This window comes from Atractosteus spatula, chromosome 16, assembly GCF_055471065.1.
Source record: "Atractosteus spatula isolate fAtrSpa1 chromosome 16, fAtrSpa1.hap1, whole genome shotgun sequence".
NCBI lineage: Eukaryota > Metazoa > Chordata > Actinopteri > Semionotiformes > Lepisosteidae > Atractosteus > Atractosteus spatula.
Genome location: NC_142721.1, coordinates 13,099,093 through 13,123,747, shown reverse-complemented (window position 1 = coordinate 13,123,747; position 24,655 = coordinate 13,099,093). Strand labels below are relative to the sequence as shown.

General features: G+C 40.5%; 1 protein-coding gene across 3 annotated transcripts in view; it reads left to right on the top strand.

Annotated features, from left to right (window-relative positions):
* The window catches only part of dgkza (diacylglycerol kinase, zeta a), a 178,616-nt gene that overhangs the window by 91,071 nt on the left and 62,890 nt on the right, over window positions 1-24,655 (top strand). Inside the window, exons 2-15 of one of the 3 annotated variants that reach the window (XM_088935012.1) lie at window positions 6,893-8,025; window positions 9,652-9,760; window positions 11,926-12,021; window positions 13,813-13,890; window positions 13,999-14,073; window positions 15,799-15,855; window positions 16,509-16,607; window positions 17,093-17,161; window positions 17,707-17,778; window positions 18,342-18,458; window positions 19,068-19,139; window positions 21,234-21,329; window positions 21,974-22,056; window positions 23,048-23,108. In XM_088935012.1, the coding sequence (XP_088791138.1) occupies window positions 6,947-8,025; window positions 9,652-9,760; window positions 11,926-12,021; window positions 13,813-13,890; window positions 13,999-14,073; window positions 15,799-15,855; window positions 16,509-16,607; window positions 17,093-17,161; window positions 17,707-17,778; window positions 18,342-18,458; window positions 19,068-19,139; window positions 21,234-21,329; window positions 21,974-22,056; window positions 23,048-23,108 (2,163 nt within the window). In that variant the 5' untranslated portion in view covers window positions 6,893-6,946. The remainder of the gene's footprint in view (window positions 1-6,892; window positions 8,026-9,651; window positions 9,761-11,925; window positions 12,022-13,812; window positions 13,891-13,998; window positions 14,074-15,798; window positions 15,856-16,508; window positions 16,608-17,092; window positions 17,162-17,706; window positions 17,779-18,341; window positions 18,459-19,067; window positions 19,140-21,233; window positions 21,330-21,973; window positions 22,057-23,047; window positions 23,109-24,655) is intronic. The other 2 variants (XM_088935010.1, XM_088935011.1) reach the window with 2 other exon arrangements.

The following is a 24,655-nucleotide window of genomic DNA, read 5'->3' as shown; positions in this document are numbered from 1 at the left end:
ATTGTGGAAGATCTGCTGTTAAAAAATGAGATGAATATTTTGTTTTCGGTCTCTACTTAACTCTGGGACCACATTTCACAGAGCATAGGGCAGTCTTACTCTTATGAAAGGCTTCTAAGGGAAGCACTTGCTGGTGAATTATTCAACACAACTGCTGTAGCACTCCGATACGAGGTGCTGCATAATGATTTTAAGGGGGCAATTCTGGTGCTCATTTGTAATTGAGAATTCCACAGTGCTGGTAGTATTTTCAAGTGAAGTTCTGTTTTTGTATGTCCCTTATTATACTGGAAGGAACCCCACCCCACCCCAGTGAAATGTTATTTGTTGCATACCACAAATTACCTTTGTTCATGCGCTGGGAGTCTAGATTGTTATCTTTCACAATTCTAGAATCCTTGCAGTCAATGTACCTGTCTCTCCCAGATCTCCTAGGAAAGCTGTTCTAGAATGGCACGCCAGGTCGGGATCTGACACAAGAGACTGAGCTGAATCTTGCCGTGTCTCTCTGGATGTTTTCTCGGGTCCTTCCAATGACATGATGTGCTCCACACAGGCAGCCTCAGCATTTCAGAGGCCAGGGGAAAGGGTGTTCTGATCAGAGTTCAAAGGCTCCAGCAGGCCTGCAGCAATGGGTTGCTGTCCCTGTGTGTACTGTACCTCTCGAGTTAACAGACCAGTAGGCAACAGGATAGAAAAGCAGCTGAACAGAACTGGCAGCGTTTTTTTTGTGTATGTTGTTAACTTAAACTGCTGTGCAGTAGGTAATAAGAGCTCAAGTGTTTATCTGAAATAATATGCTAGGCTGCGATTTCCTTAGAGCAGCAATCGTCACCCCTCCCCCCTTCCCCAACGTACTGAAAGCTACTGTATTGCGTGTTTTCTGAACAGTTTAAGCCAAAGAGGAAATCATTTCTATACTACGAATAATATTATTGCGCCTACATTACTGTACATCACAGTGATATTTATGTCCAGGTATAATGTATGTCATAATGTACTGTATGTGTGTTTTATTTGTTGTTTGCAAGTTGTCAAAGGGCATTGGTGATTACAGAGTTGGAACAGCAAATGCTAAGTATACAGTAGTATGCTTTACACTACCTTTCCCCTCCTGTATTGTACAGCAGTACTGGATGTTGACTATTCAAACGTGAAAGGTTATTTCAAGCCTTTTACTATTTGTCTTGAGTGCCTGTAGTAGTAGTAGACAGATTTGACTGGTCACCACAGTGGAGGTCTTTAGGACTTCACCTCTAGCATAAGAAGTACTGTCCTCTCAAAGTTTTAATGAAGCTGCTAATGTAGCTGGATTGCTGTAACTGGATTCAGTCTTGTCGAGTTTGACAATACAGTACATTAGTTTACATTCAATATGCTACCAAATGCATAAGCCTTTTCTATTAACTTTTATCTTTGAACAACATGTTTAGATGATGTGAAATGGTTTATCTTTTCCATATTGCTTCTCCCTTAGGGGGAAATTTGACAAATTCTTGGATTTCTCTCAGGCCCCTTATACAGTATAAATGATCATGTAGCAGCCCTGCCTCTGCTGTTAAATGTTTTTTTTGTTTTTGTGGAACATGTTCCCACTAATTCTGTTGAGATGACAGCTGCTGGAGGCTGCCCATCTTTGGATTTTGTTTTCCCCTCTCCTATGAATCCTTATACTGCCTGAGTAGAATATAAACTGAGGAGACATTTTAGGAGTCCTGCCTTCTTTGTTTATTAAATACGTACACAATTCCTCTGCCTCAGCACTTCCCCCAACTCGTGGTCATGGGTAAATGTCAAGACAAACTGATCCACCGAGTGATTCATACTTTTGTTCAACTTGCTCATCATACTTCTGCATCGCTGATTAAGACTGCAACTATACTCTGATCGTATAAGCGTATGTTTCTTCAGTGTCTGTTACTTTTGGCTTGATCTTGGTGGCTATGAAAAAAGAAAGCAAACGCCTACGGCCATTCGGTTTATTAGAAGTTGATTCATCTGGAAACAGAAATACAGTTCATTCTTGAACAAAATCAGTTTAGTGTAGATTACAGCATGATTTGTACAGCAGCGTCAAGGTGGCTTTAGATTCATTTAAGGTGCTTTCAGACGTACTTGAGGGCACTCTAATATTTTACATGTCTCGGGAGTAATCATAGAACTACAGTAGTTGGTCTGAAATGGGAAAACTCCAGGTTGGAAAACTTGAAGGCATTGTGGGAAATATTTCCACAGAGCATGGCGGTACTGTGCACACACATGGAGTCATGGTTTTATATCCATAATGGCCATGGGCATGTTTTATACAGTCCCACTTGATACGCATTTCAACAATCTTGGCTACAGAGCCAGAAGTCTTTAGTACTGGTTCTACAGGGTTCTGCGTCGACTACATACGATATAAAGAAACCAATTAATTTTTTGGCTTAATTGGCCATATACAGTACTGTATAGCTCTTACCAGTTTCTAGTTCTGGAGGTTTTTTGTAAAAAAAAAAATTAAAAAGCCTGCAGACTGGGACTGGAGATGACTTCTCATAAGCACTTGTTTTTGTTACTTTCGGTATACCAGTTACCTCTGAAACCAGCATTTGTGGTGGGCTCATATGTGCGCACCTCTGTGCATGCAAAGCATTTACTTCTGTGACTAAATTCACCCAGGGGAATGCTTTTGAACTCTGATTGCCAAATAAACATACTGTAGCATTACTTATCCTATGATGGAAATCAGAGTTTCAAAAACTTGGGTTCTGCTTCATTCATTCCTGCAATTCATATTACTGGGTAGTGATGGGGTAATATATAGATAAGACTTTATTGATCCCGAAGGGAAATGGGGGTGTTACAGCAGCCCAGCCCAAGACAAGCAAAAACAAACAACAGAATAGACTAAAAATTAAAATAGGTACAGCAATACAAAATAAAATAAATAGTTAGGTGTGTGCAAAATATGCTAATATTCACTGTAAAACAATAAAATATGTGCAAAAATATTTTGAGCTGGGGGGTGATTTTACCACCTGAGGAGGGGTTTGAGGGATGGGGTGGTGTGGAGAAAAAATGGGACTTTCTCTTTTATGTGGTTATGTGTTCATTGCTTTCCACACGCAAACATGCACAAAGCTTTTGCTCAGGAAAATAAATTCCTGGGCAGTGAATAGAAAACTTAAATAATACACTTTCCAAAACAACAAAAACGAAAAGAAAGCGCTTCTTGCAATTGCATACATGTCATAATGTAATTTATCCTCATTTGAAGTTCAATTATTCTTTTAATGTGTTTTGTTCTTGCCTGGTGCATTGGTTCCATTTTGTGTCTCTGAATATTAATCAATTTGTTCTTTTTGTCTGGTAAGGGAAGGCGGAAACTCTCATTTTAGCCTTTTCTTATTATTCACAGCTTTGGGATACATGACATTTTTTTTTGTCTGTGAGAGAGGCTGTTTGCTGTAGGTTTTTTTTTTTAAATAGAATAAATTATCAATCAGATCAAAGCCTCCAGAGTTTTATTTATTTATTTGATTTAGATTTAAAAAAGGAAGGATTTTGTGTGGGTGTTCAGTGATGTTAACTAACAGGCCTGAGAATACGTTAAAAGTTGCAGAGTGCAAAGGAGATCCATGCAGTAGTAATGGTATATATTTTGAATGTAGAGTTAAAATGAATTTGTGAAATTTGTCCAAACCATTCACCCCTGGTAAATTAAGATAAAAATTTGAGTTCTCTCAAGGTAGATCTTTTGAAACCAGATTGTTATTCTAATGACTATAAATGTCTGCAAAAATCTGAAATTAAATTTTGATGTTTTAAGAGCCTAAAAAAATCTCTGAAGTTTGACTACATAAAATAAGAATAACTGTCCATTTGAATGACTGATTGAAATATTTCTTTTTTAATGTTACTGCAGAGAAAGGTGCTTTCAGCTTCGAAGGCATTAATAATTGGGTCCTTTGGGACTAGGTTTAGATGTCTAGTTGGGCATTTAAGTGGGCTTATTAAGTGATTAGATTAGCTGCATTATTGACCCACAGGTCTTCAGAGGTTCCTGTAAAAGATGTACTGCATCACTGCGCTTTCCAGCCATTTAAGAATAGTAGCATTTGAAACTAGCTGAGGTTAAGAACTAATGGTTTTATCAATGCAGCAAAGGTATAGAGAATTACCTGTCCTAGAAACTGTAATGAGTTCCTCATCATTCTTCTGGGAAACCAGAAACTGGCTTTCAAATGAACACTAATTTATCACCACTTCTAAAATGTAAACTTTATTTAGTGGAAGAAACCTTGCATCTGTGCTTCGTACATTTTTTTAAATTCTGCTGACCGAGTATAGATTCTGTGCTCATGTAAGGCCTTATTCTGTTCTGCTTGTCACTTTGGTTTTTTTATTTTCTGTATTTAATCTGCTTCACTTTAATGGATGGATTTTGGTCTGTACTGCTGTGAACCGCCAGAGAGCTATTTACCTCATTCCCAGTTTCCATCTCTGAGTCTCTCTATACGTTTTTTTTTTCACTGTCTTAAGAATTTCACACGACATTCTACAAACGGTCTGCCGCATGAGTGAGTGACCTACAGTAAGTTACTCTTTCAGAGAAGATTTCCTTGAAAATGGTGGATGGCACATATCGTCTTTGCAGCCACAAAGATTTAGCCCATGCCCCGCACAGCCTAAGGTGTCTTGACCTTGTGCAGATGTGACAAGCCAACCTCACAAGTTGGTTTCTACACTTGCTTTTTCAGACCTCAGGTACATGTTCCGAAACCTTTGAAAAAACTCAGTTGGCAGAAACGGGCCGGCTTCAACCCAGCCACTCACTCACTGGTATGACATAACGGACCTTTTAAAAGATGAAGCAGTGAGAACACTAACTGTGGTTTCCTGCAAAGCAAGTGCTTTCTATAGACCAGTGGAGGTGTATGTTTTGTTGTGTCTGCTTTATCTTACTATAGCTACTTAACCACACCAAACAATCTTGAATGTTGTAGATCAGAGGCAGTAATATCTTTTAAAGTTTGCAATTGTAGGACATTTATTTGCTACAAATACTGGGTATGATTATTAATTCAAATCTTTCTCTCCAATTTGTCTTTTGAAGAGATCATTGTGTTTGAAATGCAGAATTCCTGCAGTAATATATTATTGATGCTCATTTTTTAAAATTTGTTCACATGATCACTTTAAATGAATTTAAACATGTACAGTATGTCAAGATCACACGAGATACTCCTAAGATTAAGGAGTGCTCTTTTAGTTTTTGACATTTTAATTAGGCAAAGTTGATGAGGCTTCTTCTATTGATGGCCTGTAATAAGTTAATTGGAAAATGCAGCAGCAAGAACACTGTTATTAGCCTGCACCCCAGCTTGCCAATTTGCTTTTTTATGTTTGTGCCAAAAACATTAATTCATTCGTTCATCCATCCAAAGGTATCTTAATCCTGGTAACGGATGAGGGCAACCGAGATCCTACTGTACTTCACAAGCACAGATTGCAAAGAAGGACTATGTCCTGGGAAGAAAAGCTACTCTGTTGCAGCAAAAGCTGAACATAAACTGCAATCGGTGTGCCAAGTTTAGCTGCCATCTTTTGTGGGTATTTAGGGTAGAATGCTGCAACATCTTACTTCTGCAATGGGATTATTCATTGGGTTTGTATCAGTGGTTCCCACCCTTGAACCTGGAAGAGCTTGATCTCCTTGCTTGTTCAGACTGTCTTTTTCAAACATGATCAGTCCTGAGTATCGTACATACCCTGCTTCAAGGGTACTGTTTTCAGCAACTTGAGAACACAGAACTTCACTCCTGATCTCCTCTTCTGGCTGCCCGTTATCTAGTAAGAAGCTCTTTCTAGTTGACTACTTCATGATAAAGTGAAACAGGTGGGAATGATGCAATCGGACATGCCAGCAATGAGTGTTCTGTCCTTTTGCTGACGTCCATTGACTTAATTTCTGGCTACACTCCTGAATGAGGGAGGTTCTGAAAGGCAGACCTTGTTGTCTGGTTTGATATCGATTCCCAGTCCTCTTGGACCCTTTAAAGTGCTGGAAGCAAATTTACAGAAAATTCCCCAGACAGAAAAGTGAAATTAATTAGCCTATGATGAACCCGGTTGGAGACAGTCCAGCTAAAAGTGCGACACATGTAGTCTAAAAGGGCTCAGTGCTTTTTTCAGTTGTATTTTTCTGGCTTGCTCAACAGAGTAAAGTTTTTACTATTTCAACAGATATAGATTAACCTGGAGTCAGTAGAATGTGCTCTTACAACTTTTTCTCAGAAGTATTAAACAACTTATCTGAGGGTTAATAACATCACATATATTAAAGGATCAGTTTATCCTGGGATAACGGGGCATGAGGGACACATACTGTACATGCAAGCAATTAAAACGAAAATGTCAGCTGTCACTACAGCAGTGCGAATCATTTAAACAAGTGCACAAGGATGCACTTACATTACAGTACCATCATTTGCACTTATTTTAATAGGGTCTTTCAAAGCTTAAAGTACTTAAAAAGTAGGTCTGTGATATTTTAGCGCAAGATTTTTATCCTGGTGTCTATTCACAATGTCTGTAAATCTGTGCAATGTTAAGCGATCAACCTAAGTTGATAACTCTTTTGGCAGTAACATACTCATTAGAATCCCATTTTCTACTTGCAACACAAGTCTGTTGCATTGGTTCAGACAATCGGCTCAGACAATCAGCAGCCACAGACCATCCTAGTAGATTAAATTCTCACTGGTAGTATTTTATACAGCGGCTTCAAAGGCATGACCTCTTTGTTTCACATTTGAGGTCTAAAGAACAGTTCTGCATTCCTTGTAACAGTAGGAGCTGTTATTTACTTCTCTGATCTGTGCTGATCGACTGATTTCTGCGTTAACAGCTGTCACAGCAAGCACTTAAAAGGCCGGCCCTTAGCCACGTACCTCTGGGCGAAATGGATACGTTTTTCCGGCGGCACTTTAAGAGGAAAGAGGCCACAGCTTCTTGTGGGACCGCCCCCGAGTACTGCAGGCACAGACGTACCAGTGTGGCAGTGCCAACCAGCAAAGCCAGGAGACGCTCCAGCGCGGGGCTGCCCTCGGCCGTGCTGACTCAGAGGCGCCGCTCTAGTGTTCAAATGCAGGGACTTCCTGTGGGGCCAGCCGCTCGCTGCCCGGGAGGAAGCAGGCTGCTGAAGTCGCAGCAGGCACGGCGCCGGTCCAGCACCACCACCCCGTGCCTCAACCCGCGCTTCGCCGTGCGCAGGAGACGTGGGGGGAAGCTGCGCACCATAGACACCCACCTCCTGGGGCCCTCCATGCTGCTGGCCAGCCTGATCCAGATGACGGAGGAGGAGGAGGAGGATGGGTCCCTGCAGCCCGGAGAACGCCAGCTCGCGATGCGTCGGGAGGGGAAGAAGAAAGCCCCGTCCTGCTCGGACTCGGAAGGCGACAGCCCCTGCACCAGCGGCAGTGAATCGGAGGAGGAGGAGGAGGAGGAGGAGGATGATGATGAGGAAGACGGTGCTTGCTGCTCGGACCGAGAGGACTGGAGTGAAATCTCGGTTTCCGACCGGGAGTTCGAAGACACGGCACTCCCCAGCCCACAGGACCTGGAAATGTGTCGTGGCCTGGAGGTGGAGAACATCAACGCCAAGCCCCTCATCAGGGCCCCTCGGTGCCTTCGGAGGAACTCCTCCCACCTGCTGCCGGCTGAGGCTGTGTTTTACGGCAAGAGCTCTTACGGACTCTACGGGAAATATAGGAGAACTAGCCAGCGGCGCCGGTCCAGTGGTTCCTTGAACGCTGGCGGCAGCCGCAGAATTTCCACCATATCCAAGGCTGGGAGCCCCTGGCCGGGGAGGGGGGTACCCTTACCCAGCAGACGCTCTTCAGTGGCGACCCGGAGAGCCTCGATATCCCTGTACAGGAACTGCTCCCCCTGCTGGAGGCCCAATGGCCGGAGAAGCTCCCTCAGCCCACTGCAGGGGATGTATTACGACCCCCAGCTCGAAACTTGGAGTGGGTTTCTCTCGTATGTAGACCATTACTTTCATCAGGGTCGCTAAATCTAGTCGTCCGCAGCATGTGACGTCAATGTCAAGTGACATTTTTTCATCTTAAATGAAAAGGTAGTCCTGTGTTGTTCTCGGGGAAACGCGTCGAGGCAGCAGGGTGTGTCGAGTTGAGCTTTCCCATGTGATCTGGAAGACGTGTAATCTAGTTCAAGCAACGCCTCGCCTCTAAACCTGAAACACTTCACTCTCTGCTGCTGTTGGCTAACTAATGATATATGAGTCTGACCCCCAAATGTGTGTTAAAGTGCTTCAATTGGTAGGAGGGAAATAAATGAATCAACCAGTAATCAAATTCAGTTGAAAGTGAATGGTTGACTATGTTTTTGTGTTTTTAAATAGAAAATGCAGATTTTAGGTGCTCTCGTGCAAAGCTGCACTCTTATGACAGGCGAAATGCAAATCCAAGCAAGCACTTAGTGTTATTTAATTTATAGTGGGATCCATCATTGTGCAGTGTAGTTTTATATGTCATCATTTTACGGGCATTGCAGATATTTTGTGGGAACTGTAGGCAAAAAAGTTTCAACTTGTGCTGTCACAGTGCAATACAGTGTGGGCTGTGAGAAAGGTATCGCTGCAAAGGGGTTGGATTCTTGTAACGGTTTTAAACTTGAGTGTTCTGCGTGAATAATCCATGTAACCAGTCGCCTTGTGATAAACAGAATATCTCTGTAGGGGAGTGGAAATAGTGACACCCCACGTTGAGTCCTGAGGTTTCGAGAGTGTTTAGTTTTGGAGTGCTACGATTGACTCTCACCTTATCTTTACATCAGAGTAATTTCTGTATTTGTTCTCTTCGCCATGTGCTTTTCCAACCTCTCAATTATGAATAAAGACGTAGGATCAGAATTTCTGAATAATTTAATTTATTTCTTGGCCATGCCACAGAGAAGAGAGGGAGGAGGGTCTGATAGACTTTGATATGCAATCTGCAATAATCAGTTTTCAAATTCTTCATTACTTGGAAGCTGTAGTTCCTGTGAATACAATGCTGTGTGTTAATGGGGTGTCATTAGCAGACTTTCTACAAACACTGTTGTCTGCATCTGCCTTTCCTGTTTACAAAGTGAGTCACCCATCCCATCGATTATTGAACCAGCAGCTCACAGAACTGTCGGTCTGCCGAGTCGATTAAAAGGTCACAAAGGGTGAAAATAGAGATAGCTTAGTTGCTTGTAGCAAATGATAAAGATACCGTATATGAGAGGAGTAGAGGCTGGGGTGGAAAGGGGAGGAGGGGGAGGGCAATTCCAGAGATTTTTTTTTTTAAATCTGGAATGTCAGACTACAGTGTTACTTATTATACTAAATTCAAGAAAAAAAAAGTAAGTTACTATATGTTGCTGTAAGTTAAATTCTGCATTTCTACTGAAAGCATTTATGCCCTTTCTTCCTTTGTTCTCTCCTTCCCAAAATAAGTTAAGTAATAAAATGGTTATTACTACCCCATTATTAATATTAAACATTCGTCAAAATGCAATGTGGTGGCTTTGCTGAGCTTTGAGCAGCTTCGAGTTATTGCTTTGCAAGCCCCTGGGTAAAGCTCTTACCAAGGGAGACACCTCTGTAACTTGTCGTTTCAGGAAAGCGATCGCGAAATCGGGACTCCAGCATCTCGTGGCTCAGCCGGGTGCCTCGGCCGCAGTGAAGAGTGACCCGGACAGGGAGATCCGCAGCACGGTGGACTGGAATGTGAGTTCTCACACGCCGCCGGCGCCGGAGTCGCACCCTCATCAGGAGCCGTTCTTCAACCTTATAGACCAGGGTCGGCCATCCCTGCTATTTTTATTGAGCCAATAAATGGATTTCCGAGGACATGAGATGATGTGTTTTCAACTGTCGAGCCTATTAATTTACTCAACTAAAGACACACATCATTTGAAGTGTGGACAGACTCCTTCCTGGGCAACAATTGATCATTCCTAATACTGGTGAACAAGCTGATAGCTAATTTGACCAATGTCTTAAATTTTGGTCCATTTGGACCTTGGTTATTGATCAATTAAATCGATCTTCGGTCCTTCCTCAGTCTCAAGGCTGGCTTTGTGTGTTGCCTAGTTTTAAAAAAACAAACCGTACCCTTGAAATGACAAGAGGATTTGATATACAGTATGCAAAAGGCTATTGGATACCCATACTTCTATGAACGTTTTGCATGTTTTAGTCTGAAAAACACCTGAAGTCGAAGAGTACTTTGGCAGTGTTTCCTTGAGTCAAACGAAACCGCGTGGATGAGTACAGGGAACAGTTGCTTTCAAGACGTGATTTGTGAATAAGAGCTGTTGGTGCTCAGAGGGGTTTGGTCTGTGTTCCCCTCACATGCGTTTCAGTTTAGAAATGTTTTGAAGGCTGTGCTGAGTCATAGGTAAAGTGGCACATCAAGAACACTTTTGAAAAGACTGCTATAAGTGAAATTAGTGCCATTATTGCTGTAGCAGAATCAATAGTAAAATTTAATGTTAATAATATGTCTATGCTCACCGGTATCTATGGGTATGCATAACAAGATTGTTGTGAATGGTGCTTTTCCAAATCATACAGTATAGCACACTTAGTCTTTGAAGAATTTGAATATTAATGTCTTAAACCTATGACTAACTTACAGTAAATGCTGCTCGTTCCACATCTCTCCTTGGTGCCATGCCTTGGTTCAGGCTAATCTCTGTAGGCAAATTGGTGCATCAACAGCCCTTCGAAAAGACTGCTCTGAAGAAAAGCTTCTCATTATCTGTTCCGAATGAACCTGCTTCTCAAGTTGTAATAGTGTTTTTTTTTGTACGGCAATATTTTTTTTACAGCATTTCAGTTAATATCAACTTGAACACTTATCTGTCATTTTCATCTGATCACAGCAGGAAGTAACATTTTTTTTTTTGCTGTTGCCGCGATACGAAGGGTCTTCCTATTTCCCTGTGCATTCGTCACAACATACGGACTTCTGTGTACAGTGCAGAAGGCCCAAAATATTGAATGCATTTTCTCTCAAGAGCAGTGATTCACTTCTCTGTCACCCATCTGTTCTGATGCTCATTTGCAACGGTAATGAAAAAGGGCCTTTTCTAGCATGCATTTAATGATTCAGTTCTTTGAAAACTGTTTATTCAGCAGCTATTTGCTTTTAATCCTCTGATTATTACACCCTTTTGAAGTTAAATAAGATAGCATTGATAAGAAGCATGATAGGAAAGGTGTGACAGTTCTAGGACTTGGCTGCAGATCTACAACACCTCCTCTGTCTGGGCAACCAGATTAATCTCTTCTCCCATTTGTGCAGATGGAAAACTATATTATTTTTTTGTCCTCAGAAATTGATTTATTTGAGGGTGATCGATAAAAACTGCTGGACTGTCAATCTCTAGGAACAAGAGTTGTCTGACCCTGGTCTACAAGGCTTAAGAATAGCTCTTAGTGAGGACTCCACTTTTTAATCTTCTTAAGAAAGATTAATATGAACTGTAAAGGAGCCTGGAAAATATTTTAATGAAAAGAAATTTCCTTTCATGGAAGGAAGCTTTTCCGTGCCACTCCTTTTTGTCCTTGAATTCACGGATGTAACTGAAATTAGTACCATTATTGCTGTAGCAGAATTATTAGTCATTGTTCTGCTATATTAATGTTTTTATACCTACTGGTATCTATGGGTATGAGTAACAAGACTGTATTGTGGATGGTGCTTTTCCAAACCGTACAGCACACACAGTCTCTAATATTTAAATTATTCGATGTCTTAAACCTATAACTAGCTTAAAAGCTTCTCTGCAGGAATGGTTGGAGGAGGTCTCCAATGAAAAATGAGATTAGGCTTTTGAGGTTTTTCATGTTTTTGTGCTTTCCTTCATCTGTCTTTTTTTATGCAGGAGAATGCCCTGTATGGGGAGCACATCTGGTTTGAGACTAATGTCTCAGGAGACTTCTGTTATGTTGGAGAGCAGCACTGCATTGCTAAAGCACTGGTGAGTAATCTACATCCTTCCCCTATTCTATTCATAAGAGGCGGTGTAGAATTATGCAGTGTGTCTTCTTCTAGCTGTTATGGAATAATACCAAGGAACTGCGAGAGAGGCACCAAGGGACGGAGTTCTGTTCCTGTGAATGAAAACTCCATGTCTGTGCTGTTCTCAGTCCTCCACTCCAGGATGTATAATTCTTATTGCAACAACACTTGACACTCCAGTGTAAGGATGTGAATCATATACAGCGAAGCACGCAAAACCACTGGACACCTTTTGAACGCTTCCGTTTAATACTCAAAATTTGCTTGGCTTGAAAGCCAAATGTCAGCTGAAGAATACTTTTTGGTTTGCAATGACCGATCTTAAAGGCCACAAATGAAATGTCACAAGATGGGAGTGTGTCGCTTTGCAGCCCAGGAACAAGCATGCATACAACTGCTTGTTTTTTGCAAAATGTGCCATTTTTTAAAATGAATCTTGGTTTTGTTTTTGCCACATGCTATTATGCAATGCATATGATTTGCACACTGGTGTGTCTCTGTGTTAAAGAGTTAGTCTTAACTTACAACAATTGCAAATAAATGCCACATTATGCTTCCCAGGTACTTTATCTCTGTAGATAACGCACAAATTACTGTGCAGTGTTTGCCATATTGACAAAAGATTGTGAAACATGATTGCTGCTTTAATAGTGCCATACCTATTGATATGAGAAAATGGAACGAATGTAAGGAGGCTTCAAATTGAGCTACTCTAATGGTGTTATCACCAGTTTAAATGTTTTAGAGCACTGAAGAATATTGATGCCACCTGGAAAATGAGAATTTTTGCTCAGTAAACAGTGTTTCCCACTGAGTTTGTCAAGACGGACAGCTGAAGAAACAACAGTGGGGAAATCTGTTGTAAAGTGAGCTGGCATTCAGTGCTTTTCAGGAGAAAGGTATTAGATTATACTTCAGCTGCAAAACTGTTACTTTTCTAGAGTTAGAGACTCCTCTAGTGTCTGAAGCAGCATACTACAGAATTTATTTTTGAAAGAAAAAAGAATTGAGACACTGCCATCTAGAGGCTTAACTAATTATAGATTAGTTTATTAGGTCTTGTTTTCTCTTCTGAATGCCACACAGTAGTGTAATACTCTTAGTCTGAAGTTCTCTAAACAGCTCAACCCAGGTCATTTTCTCGGTCACTTTTAGAGCTTTTTTAGACCTGACTAAAAGTTAAATTGCTCCAATTAAGGGCTACATAGCAATAATTAAGAAATAAAAATGGTCAGTTGCATGTTAAATTGATTTAAAGATACCATGAAGATCTGCTGGAGTGGTCCTCATTGTTCAGAATCTGGCACCCTTGCTCAAAGTTAGACATCTGTTCATTTTTATCTTATTTGCTGAGTCACTGGGTTTGGCGTACAGTCAGGGCTTTCTTTTTCTCTAACAAAAGCTAAAGAACACTGATTTAAGTGCTGTAGTTTTGCGGTTTTGTGAAGAAACGGAAGCATAGAAAAATGCTTACGGAGCTGTCTTCATTTCTTGCTGAGGTTGGTGTGTCAAGTGCACCTTAATCAAATGCATTTGCCAGATTATATCCTTTCAGAATTTTGAGATCAAATTCAAGAGTGCATACCTTTTTTTTTTTTTTGCTGTGACCGAGATAATACAAAGTTCTTGGTGGATTCGTGGAACAAATTCATCTTATCAACGAGTTTAAGAATAATCATCATTCATCTTCGCTGATGCTTCAAGCTCAGGCTTAGAAACTGAACCTTTTTTTCTCATTCCTACAACATAGCAGAAATCTGTACCTCGGAAGAAATGTGCTGCCTGCAAGATAGTGGTCCACACTCCCTGCATTGAACAGCTCGAAAAAGTAAGTAATGGTGTTTGCTTGCCTGTTGAGGACACAGCCAACAGCGCGTATGTACTGTATAACGCCATCTTTGGCCAAAACATTCACGTGTTTTCACTCCTCCTTCAGCTCTCCTCCCAAGATGATATGTCACCAATAGGCAGTCTCCCTGACCAGAACACTGCCAAAGGCTCTTGTTTTAGAGTGAGAATTGTTTCACGTTCCCTTGGAATGCACGGTGGGCATGAATTGGGGGAGGCAGTCATGCCAGTGTTTCGATCCACAGCTCTCTCTTTGTCCTGATTGGCTTGGAATTTAACAAGCCATTGAAAATAAAATCAACTCATCTGCCTTACAGCTGTGAAAGGATGGTGTTCTGGGATGCAGGTAGCCTTTGGGCATGGGTTTCTGGTTGCTATTGGCCTTCCTTTCTCTACTGGGCAGAGGACCGCTCTTTGCTCCTTTAACATGACAAACGAATGGTGTACCATCTGTGGGCGAATCGGAGTGATCTGTCTGATTTTCTGTTTTTGAATTCCAAAAGAAATCAAACCCTTTTTTTAAAATTATGATCAATAATGTAAGGTCATTTCTATTCTTTTCAAGTTTCATGCAAGTTGGATAAGAAATTCCCTGGAGCAAGAATATAGTCTTTGTTTTCACAGGCCACCCACTAGCTAGTCTTCACTGTCTCATCTATAAGGCCCATGGAGAACAATCAACTCAGTTAATATTAACTTTATTAGTGTTTTTTTCCCCCCGGTTATTGAATAGAAAAGCTTTTGGCTTGCTACCCCTGAGGACATAGTCAGTAACGCTTATTTTTGGATGTTCCTCAGACTTAATGAACATGGAAACTGAGAGGTGAACACATTTTCTCTGTTATGACCATCCTTTTTGGCAGAAGCATACAGTGAAGTTAAATGATGAAATAAAACGCCTTTGGTGGTGAGAAACAAATGACTGTGCTTGCGACCCGAAATATTTCTTTTCTGAAAGCGTGTGTAGGAATCCAGGGTGGTGATGGATCTTGGCCTGGGCTGCAAGCTTGAAGAGACTCTAAATCCCTGGTCCTGGGGAGCTCTAATCAAGCACGTTTTATAGGTAGCACTTAAGTTGGCAATTTCTAAAGGTCTTGAGCAATTTACTGTAACTATGATCGGTTAAACAGGAGGTGTGCAATTACTGTACATAATTCAGGGATCATTTGGAACACAAATCAGAATATCTTTCAACCTTCAAGAACCAGAGTTTCCAACTGGAATCTGGAATTCTGGTAAAGAAACCAGAATTTCTTAAAGGAGTGTTCCTAACAGGAGAGTCAGGGCAACATGTGAGAGGAACTGGATTGGGGCTCCCCAGGACCAGGGCTGGAAACTCCTGCACTAATGGGACAGCTGGCAGAGAGTATTTCATGTTTCCTCATTTGTGGGTATTTTATACAAGAGAGCAAAATGTTGATCTTTTTTAGCTGTTTTAAAAGCACAGTCCTACAGGGATGGCGATGAGATCGTGATTAATCTTGATTTTGTTCTAGATATTTAAAGTGCTCTGATGGCATCCACACAGGGAGGACTCGTGGACTTTAGTTTATCACCTGCTAGGCGGCAGGAGGTTGTCTGCTTCTCTCTCTGGACTTGGTGTTGGAAACAGAGTTGACTGAGGGTAACTGGTTGGATTGGCTTAAACACTGAAAATTTTCCCCCCTTTCTCAAGATCAGTGGTGACTGCAGGGTACACAAATGTCACTGCGAGACTTTTGGGATCCATCTTTTTGCTAAATACAGCCCCGTGATTGAAGTTTGCCTGGGGTCAAATTAATTAACACTTTTCAATTATGTGGTGCAGCTCCATGTGATGGGTTTTTATTAATTTTCTATTAATGGAAAACCTCTTGATGTTAAACTCATCCTTTCTTTGTGTCTGTAGATAAATTTTAGGTGTAAACCATCGTTTAGGGAATCTGGATCAAGGAATGTGCGCGAGGTAATTACCCCTTTTTTATTTCCGTTGCTTTTATTTTGGCTGAAAAGTAAATGACTAGGTATGGGGGGGGGACTGGGACATTTTTGTACTCACTAAAAACAGGCAATATTACTTTGTAGAGCTAAAAAATAAACATTAGTTTCTGAAGCTTAGATTTAGATCACTTTTTAAAATCATGCACAGCATCCGAGTTTTCAGTTGGGTGAAGGATTAAATGCTTTTCTGGTGTATTTCTGAAGCATGAGCTCGGCACCCAGCTGGGTTACAGGATATATGCTGTGTATGTGAACTGTTTGAAAACCATACACAGTTTAGCCAAGACAACCTGTAATGCTTTTCATAGTGATGTACAAATATAGTGATATTCTCTTTACTGTGCAACATTAGGTTATGTGAAACATACATCTGACATGAAGTGTCACATTCCACAAACAGCTGACACCCTAGTCTTTCTCTCTTGATTGCATTTCAGAAGAAACCTTTTACTTTTCCTTTTCCTTGCTACCTAAAAAGCCATGCTACCTTTATTTTTTCCATCCGTTTATCTGTATACTTGCGTTATTCCATGCATTTGTCTCATCTTTTTCTTTTCTTTCCATCTGTCCTACATATCCTGCAACTTCCCTTTTCCCATCATGCCTCACTCTTGTTAGCCAACACATGGCCGAAGATTTCATAAAAAGCCCAGGCCCCTTCTGGGCCTCATATTGATGGCTAACCGCATGGCGACCGCTTGTATGACACAGAATAAGGTATTTCATCCTACAGTACCTCTCCAGGTGTGCTGGCAGAGCATGCACGTGTTTTGAATAGCCAGGAGCAACAAAGAAAAAGAACAGTAGTGCTAAACACTCTGTCATTTCAGAAGTGTAGCATCATTAGCCACAGCAGTGGTTTTAACTTGACATTAATATTTAGTGTGTGGAGGGTTTTGGTCTTTCCCTAGGTCAAATATTTTACATGGCAGAATTTTTTAGTGTTTTTGCAGACTTGCACCCATTCAAGCATTTTATAAGCATCGCCACGCTTTCAAAGTGAGGATAAATCTTGCCGAGGAGCGTTGCCTCTTAATGTTTCTGCCAAAGGACAGACGCTACTTCTCTTGCAAGATGCTGGATCAGTAGAAACGAAAAAAGGCAGATTTTGGGTCCAAAGGGCCAAAACAACCAATCCATCTATACATTTTTCATTCATTTTTCAATTTTGTCATTCACCAATTTTCCTTACATATTTGTAGCCCACGATTGTTCGGCACCACTGGGTTCACCGGAGGAGACAGGAAGGGAAGTGCCGGCAGTGTGGAAAGGTGAGAAGAGGAGCAGGAGCAGGAGTTGGGAAGAAGCAAGGGATGATGGGAGCATGGACCAAGCCAGCCATGCTGTTGAAGCCGTTTTGTTTACTTAGACCTTAGTGATGTAGTTAAAAATGGAGTAAATATGTGTGTTCTCAAAAAACAAAACAGAAATGACTGGACGAGCTAACTACATCAACTAGTTTATTTTTTAAGCAGCTTTCTTAATGGGTAGCACATACTTAAAGTGCTCAACATTTCAACATTTAAAGCAGCAGATTCTGAAATTTGCAATATCTGGTTGACGTTTTTCCCAGGTTTTTTTTCAATTATTTCTAATTTGGAGGGTGCTGTTTTGAATGGAAGTGAAAGGAAATTCTGATTTTTGTTTAATTACAGTATGTAATTATGTAAAAGTTCACCATTCCATCTATTCTGCATTTATTGGCCATCAACACATTTGCATAATCATTAGTATTGCTTCTAATTTTGCTTCTTTGCCGTTCAAGTTGGTTTTATTTCATTGTTTCTGAAATGGCCGTTTTCACCTTTTCTCCCAGGGTTTCCAGCAGAAGTTTGCCTTTCATAGTAAAGAAATTGTTGCCATCAGCTGTTCCTGGTGCAAACAAGCAGTAAGTCTTCAGAATGTTAAGGAGCAAGTTAAAGGTTTATTCCATACTGAAATTGAGAAGAAAAGAAACGCAACATTTCAGCTGTGGAGCCTTCTTCGGGTGCGAGCACAGCCAAAAAGTTGTTTCCTTTCTTCTCTTTTCAGCGTGGAATAAACCTTTAACATGTTCCTTTGCAGCCTATGCATGCTGACGCAGCTCCCTACTTGAACTACTTTAGAATGATAAGCCTATTACTGTATATTTGTGCAGAGGCAGTGGAGAACTACTTAGACCTTAGTGATGGAGTTAGGAATGGAGTAAATATGTGTAGGTATCACAGCAGCATCTTGGGTAAAAATAGCAGATTTCAAACCTACTGTAGGTCCTGGGAACTGATCAAGACAGCCACAGCAGTGGTAGTTCCCTTCAGTGGACAGCAGGGCTAGGTTGCAGTAATCCATGCTCTTTGGATGTGTATCTGGACTTTTGGCAGTTGGGTGACCAGTTGGCTGGCTGCTTGGGGTGTGGCAACAGACTCCGCACCTGCCCCGTGTTGCTGATGCTCTTGTCTCCCCTCTTTCCAGTATCACAACAAGGTGACGTGTTTCATGCTGCAGCAGATTGAGGAGGCCTGCTCTCTCGGGGCTCACGCTGCCGTCATCGTCCCCCCAACCTGGATCATCCGTGTCCGGCGACCCCAGGTACGGGCAGCAAGCTTTTCCCACTCATCCCAAACGTTCCTCCAGCCTCCCCACCTTCTTCCCTGTTTATACCTCATTTCTTTGTGTTATGTATTGATCAAAAGAAAGAACAGTGCTGAAATGCATCCATGCATAGAGCATGGATTGACGTTTGCTGCTAACACTTCAGAAAAACAAGCAAATCCCCAGACTCGACCCTGAAAATCTTAAATTCTGCTTCATTATATACTTGATTTTGACCACTAGAGGTCAGTAACAGCAGTTGAATGCTCATCAATGAACACTAATACGACAGATCACTTTGGGATTAAGTAGAAATATTTTACTATTATTTTACCCAGCTCTATGAGAGTGTCGATTTCAAATGGGTGAAAAGTAACCATAAGCACTGCTCAATGTATTAAAAGCATTTTCTTTGAAAGAAAAATTGATTTTTTTTTGTAGGATATCACTGGTCTCCTGCGTTTCAATAACTATTTGATACAACTGAACATTGGTGGCTGCCTTGTCAAATGTTTCTTTTTATATTCAATAGTTCCTTCATAATAATGGCACAAAGAATTATTTAAAAAGAAAAGTCTGCCAAAGTTTTTTCTTCTTCTTTTGTAGACGTCACTAAAGTCAAGTAAGAAGAAGAAGCGCACATCCTTCAAACGCAAATCCAGCAAGAAGGGAGCAGAGGTGAGATTGTCTTCCTGGCAGAGATGTCATCCACACTTGCTGATCAGAAATCAATTTTAATGCTTGCAAATTGGATGTATACTATCCTCAAGGTGAAACACCATCTATTGAGAATTCAGAATCCTCAAGATCACTGACGAAGCCAACTCATTCATTTCTGCGGCGTAAAAATTGGAAATACACAGACTTGAAGATGCAAGTGGAAACGCAAAATACTTTTTTGCTCAATAAATTATTGGAATACAGCCCAAGCTACCTACCCATGTTTTTGAAGATGGTATCCTTACTTTCAAGAAATGGCTGGATGAGATTCTTGGATCAGCTAGAAGCTAACTTTGAGCCAAATGGCCTCCAGTCATTTATAGCTGTTATGCTAATGAATATTTTCAAGACAACTGAGGAGAAAAGGTGCAGTACTATCGTCTAAGATACGAAGTAAAAAAACGTGAACACATCTTTTTAGCCTTCTCTTAAAATGGCAAATGGCTGTTTGGAACATTTCTAAGGAACCAAAAACCTCATACATTTTTTTTTCATATCTCAAACTGTCACTTCTTAATGACAGCTGCAATACATCATCATTGAGTTTCATTGCAAAATTGTTACAGACTGCCATCACTAAATGAGAATTACAGAGCAGTAGCCTGTAGTCCAACATCTTTGATGAACTGCTATGATGGCACCCTTCTGAATAACAGCTTTACAAAAGCATTATAAACTGAGATTATTGATGACTCCAATAATATAGTCATTTATGTGCTGTACTAGTACCATTACAAAAAACACAACTATAATGTTACTTATGAGCTTTAAAATATAACACAATAATTTAATGCTAAAGTACAATTTAAACTCATTATGTTGTTGCTGTACAGTTTATTATAGACCTCTATATACACAATACATTCAGTACTACAGACTAAAAGTCATGTATTATAAATCAATATTGCTACTGATCTACAGTAATTCATCCTGTAAGTACACATCTCTATTGAACTACAATACACTGAGTTAGAAACCTAATATTCTACAGTATATAGCAGACTGATATCAATACCTAATTCTGATTGCAATATAGTAAGTTATTAGTGAGTCAGAAACATAGAATGTTCCGACTCACTAATACATATTACTACTGTATATTGCAATCAGATTTACTTTAGTACTGTACATCACTGATCGTCAATGCTATTAAATATACTGTATAATGTAATATAAAAATATGTTGTCCTTTGAATTTTTGGAAAGGCCATTTAAGACCAAGGGTGAAAAAAAAATCATTCTTTGGTTATATCTGTTGTGCAGTTTTCAATACAATGCCTCGCTCTATACCTGTAATGGAACATAAAGCCGGGAAAGGTGACATCTGGTGATATTTGTGATCTCACTACTCTTTGATCTGATAAATTTGGGAAAAAAAACAGTGAATCTAGCTCTGTCGTCATCAGCCCTGAAGTGGCCAGTGTCATCGCATCCCGGTGGTGCCATTAAACACCCTGCTATTTCTCTCCAATACTCTTCGTCTCTCCGATCTTAAGAAAAAAAATGCAAGTTTCCTGTAACTGTTTCCTAGGCATTGTGTTTAAAAGAGTTATAACTAGGCGCTTAATCTGTAAAACAGCAAATCTAATCAACATACTGTACCTGCATTATAAGGTGGAGGTTAGAATTAGTGTCAAGGCTTTTAATACACCTTTAATTGCTTACACTTTCTGGACACTCCACTCAAAGCGCTTTACAGGTATTGGGGACTCCCTTCCCCCAACCACCAATGTGCAGTCTCACCTGGATGATGCGATAGCAGCCATAGAAACACCCTGGGATTTTTAATGACCACAGAGAGTCAGGACCTCGGTTTTCCGTCTCATCCGAAGGACGGCGCCTGTTTACAGTATAGTGTCCCCGGCACTATACTGGGGCATTTGGACCCACATTGACCACAGGATGAGCGCCCCCTGCTGGTCCCACTAACACCTCTTCCAGCAGCAAGAGTTTATTTAGCAGGAGGAATGGGTCACTGGTATTTGTGTCCCGTTAATGAAGGTACCTGTGGCCCATCAGTAAGGTTTCTAACGTTGGCTCTGTGATACACAGGAGACCCGATGGAAGCCGTTCATAGTGAAGCCGATTCCTTCACAGTTGATGAAGCCTCTTCTGGTGTTTGTGAATCCTAAAAGTGGCGGAAATCAGGTGGGCAGAAATCAATCTGAGCAGTGGTTGATTTTTATAAGACCTCTGCAGAGGTTCGCAGTCTCTTACTGTCCTTTTTTTATGACCACATTGTGCAGTTGGCTTCTCCTTTACAGTATAGTACGTGTGCAATATTCTGCAAGTGTGTATACAAATTTCTAGAAATGAAGTGGTGCTAAATTTTGTATATAATTCACAGATTGCCTTTTCACTGACTGTGAAGCTGCTTTCAAATATGTTTTTGTTTAAAAATGTTAGTTTTCATTGGATATCAAAGCCTCAGAGAAACCTATGTGAAATTCTCTGATGTTTACTTGTGCTGTTTGTCTTTACTGCATGTTCATTGTTGTGTCAGATGCAACAGATTTAACTGACAAACAACCATATTCATTTTGTTTTGGTCTTGTGATGAATTTGACTGCTGCAGTTGAGATAAAACTTAAGTATCTTGCCATATTGTTTCAGCATCTCCAGATTTAATTTAAACATTCATAAGCGTCTTCATTAAGAAAAACAACATGCAGATAAATGCACTGGAGCTCTGCTTTAACTTGCAGTTTAAGCTACATTGCAACAAATGAAACTGGAACTTGAAAAAACTGGAGACACTTCAATAGGATTTGTATTGTTTATTTTTCATCCAGGGAGCTAAGATAATCCAGTCCTTCATGTGGTACCTCAACCCACGCCAAGTGTTTGACCTCAGCCAGGGAGGACCTAAAGAAGGGTAGGTACTGAGAAGGAAGGCACAATATTTCATCCCTCTTAAGGGACGATGCTCCTCAACACATTTATAGTACATAATATCCAGAACCTTGCTGGTCAGGTGCACTTGCCATTATCTTTGGTTATTACTGAATTTATTTTTTGGAATGTCAAAGACTAGCGGCCTTTGACTTTCTCATTGTAACTATATCGGAGGAATCTGCACCCTGTCTGATGTGATGGTGGGGAGGCAAAATGTAAAAGTGTCACAAGATGAAATCAAAGCTCAGTGTCAGATGGAAGCAAAGCACAGCCGTATTTCTCAGGGTTGTTGACTACTTGGGTCTACAGTACATACTGTACGTGGACTAATCTCTGAGGTTTTTACAGTGGGGACATTATCACTTGCTAAATATATGGAAATGTATTCCCAAGTACAGAGGCAACCAGTATTGACACTTTGGAGCCTTGGCTCACATGCAGATTCAACTGGGATGGCAAATCCATATGTATATTATTAATCTGCACAAAAATCCCTCTCGATTTTGAAGCGACTCCCACTGCATCAAACGGCACTGGCCACATAAGAGGTGACAGTTTTCAAAGTTTCATCTGCGCTATGATGATTCTCTCTCCTGTGGACTTCATTAACTCTGTTCCGTTATTCCAAAAGATAATTAAACTTAATGGCCCGTAATAATTTTGTCAGGTATATTCTGTTAATGAGGTCTTGCATCTACGTCAACCTTAGGAAAGATTATAAAGAAACATCAGTGTTCAATTACCTACCTTTCATTATGGACACAGAGTCCTCGCCGATTTTCATTAGACCTTTATAATGCTGTTCATGAGCGAGCTTTGCCTTCTAGCATCGCTGTTACTATGGATTTATGGCAAACCTGGTAAAGTATAGACCTATTTAAGAATCTGCAGGGAGTGATTCTGTTGACCTGGCATAGAAGTCAAACAGCTTAAGCGCAAACTGTCTTTAATATTTCTTTCCCCTTTTCAAGGTTAGAAATGTACCGCAAAGTCCACAATTTGCGAATTCTGGCCTGTGGTGGCGATGGCACTGTGAGTATTTTGTTACCTGCTCCGGGAAGTGGAAAGGCATCTTTTTTTTTTGTAAAAAGAGGAAAGCACAGTAAAACGTAAAACAAAAACTCTTCACAAAACATATCATTCTGAAAACAAAAAGAAAGGGTGATCAGTAGTTAAATCTAGTAACTGCCACATGGTCACGGCTTGTGTTTCATAGAACAGGGTTGTCCAGTCACAGCCTTGGAGCATCAGTGTCTCTACAAGTTTACTGTTTCTACAACAGTGTCTGAAAAACTAGGGAAAAATGTTAAATATGTCTGATTCAGCCAGTGGTCATTTGGACTGAGCTGGAATCTAAACTCTGGGCGTCTAGCAACCAGACGGGATTGGGAATCGGAATAACAATTCAGTCTATCTTACTTGATCTCTAGTACAATTGCCTCATGAATCTTATCAAGGTTTTTCTTCAAGGGTATTTTGTTTGGAAGAATGTGGGGCAAATACTAAAGTCTCCGCCACACATCTGTATGGAATGGATTATTTAAAGCACGGCAATGCTTGGATTGAAACATTTCAGTGTTTTACCAAATTGCTTTGGCAACTCCAGATTGAATTTAAACGTTCTTCAGTATTTTCATTTGAAAAGTTGTTTTTATTGTCGATGCTACTTATTGCTGTTGACAATCTCTTGATAGATCAAGGCACTGATCTGCAATTTACATCCCCCCCCCCCCATTTGTTATTATTGAATATTCAGAAGAGTAACCTGTTGGCTTCTTTAGTTTCTCAAAGCTCTTCAGTGCATTCATCAGCCTCACAGAGCTGTCTTGAAGGCTCCCAATCAGACAGATATGTCAGTGCAGAGCTTGCATACTAAACCTCTGGCACTGCTGCACCTGGCAAGCTTGTTTTGCAAACTAATCAAGAGATGTGTGCTCTTCCTGATGTGATGCTTGTTAGTGGTTTGCAGGTACTGCATATAATCACCGAAAAGGCTTTGTGTGCTGTTCAAACTTTTACACACTTGGCAGTCCTTTGTGACAGATCCCCAAAACAACAACACCACTGTCCCAATCCACACGTTTTGGGGTTCTGTGACTTACAGTACTGTCATTGTGTATTTACTGTATCAATTCCCTAGCAAAAATAAAATAATCTTGCAGAACACAAATTAGCTTTTGAGAAAGCTAGTAAAATTCCAACTGTTCAAATATGAGACAATTAAAGCTCTGAAAATAAGACGAGTTCAGACCACACGGGTTTTTAACTAAAATATTAAAACTTTGAATAATTATCTTTGTAAAAATCTCTACTGACAAGGTTGGGTTTATTTTTATCCTGGCCTGATCACCCTGGCATTCTGCTTTAACGTGATCGTTGTGCTAAGGATAATTAGCATATTCCAAGCTGCGTCTTTTCCACATCAGTGCTTCTTTGGATTGCATGGCAAATTTGATTAAGTCGTGGTTTTCCTTTGGTGATTTTATGCGTTTGGGCCATAGAGACAAATCCAGGTTGGGTTAATATGACAGTGAAAATAAACGCTTTGACATCCTTTCTCAAATACACGACTGCTAATC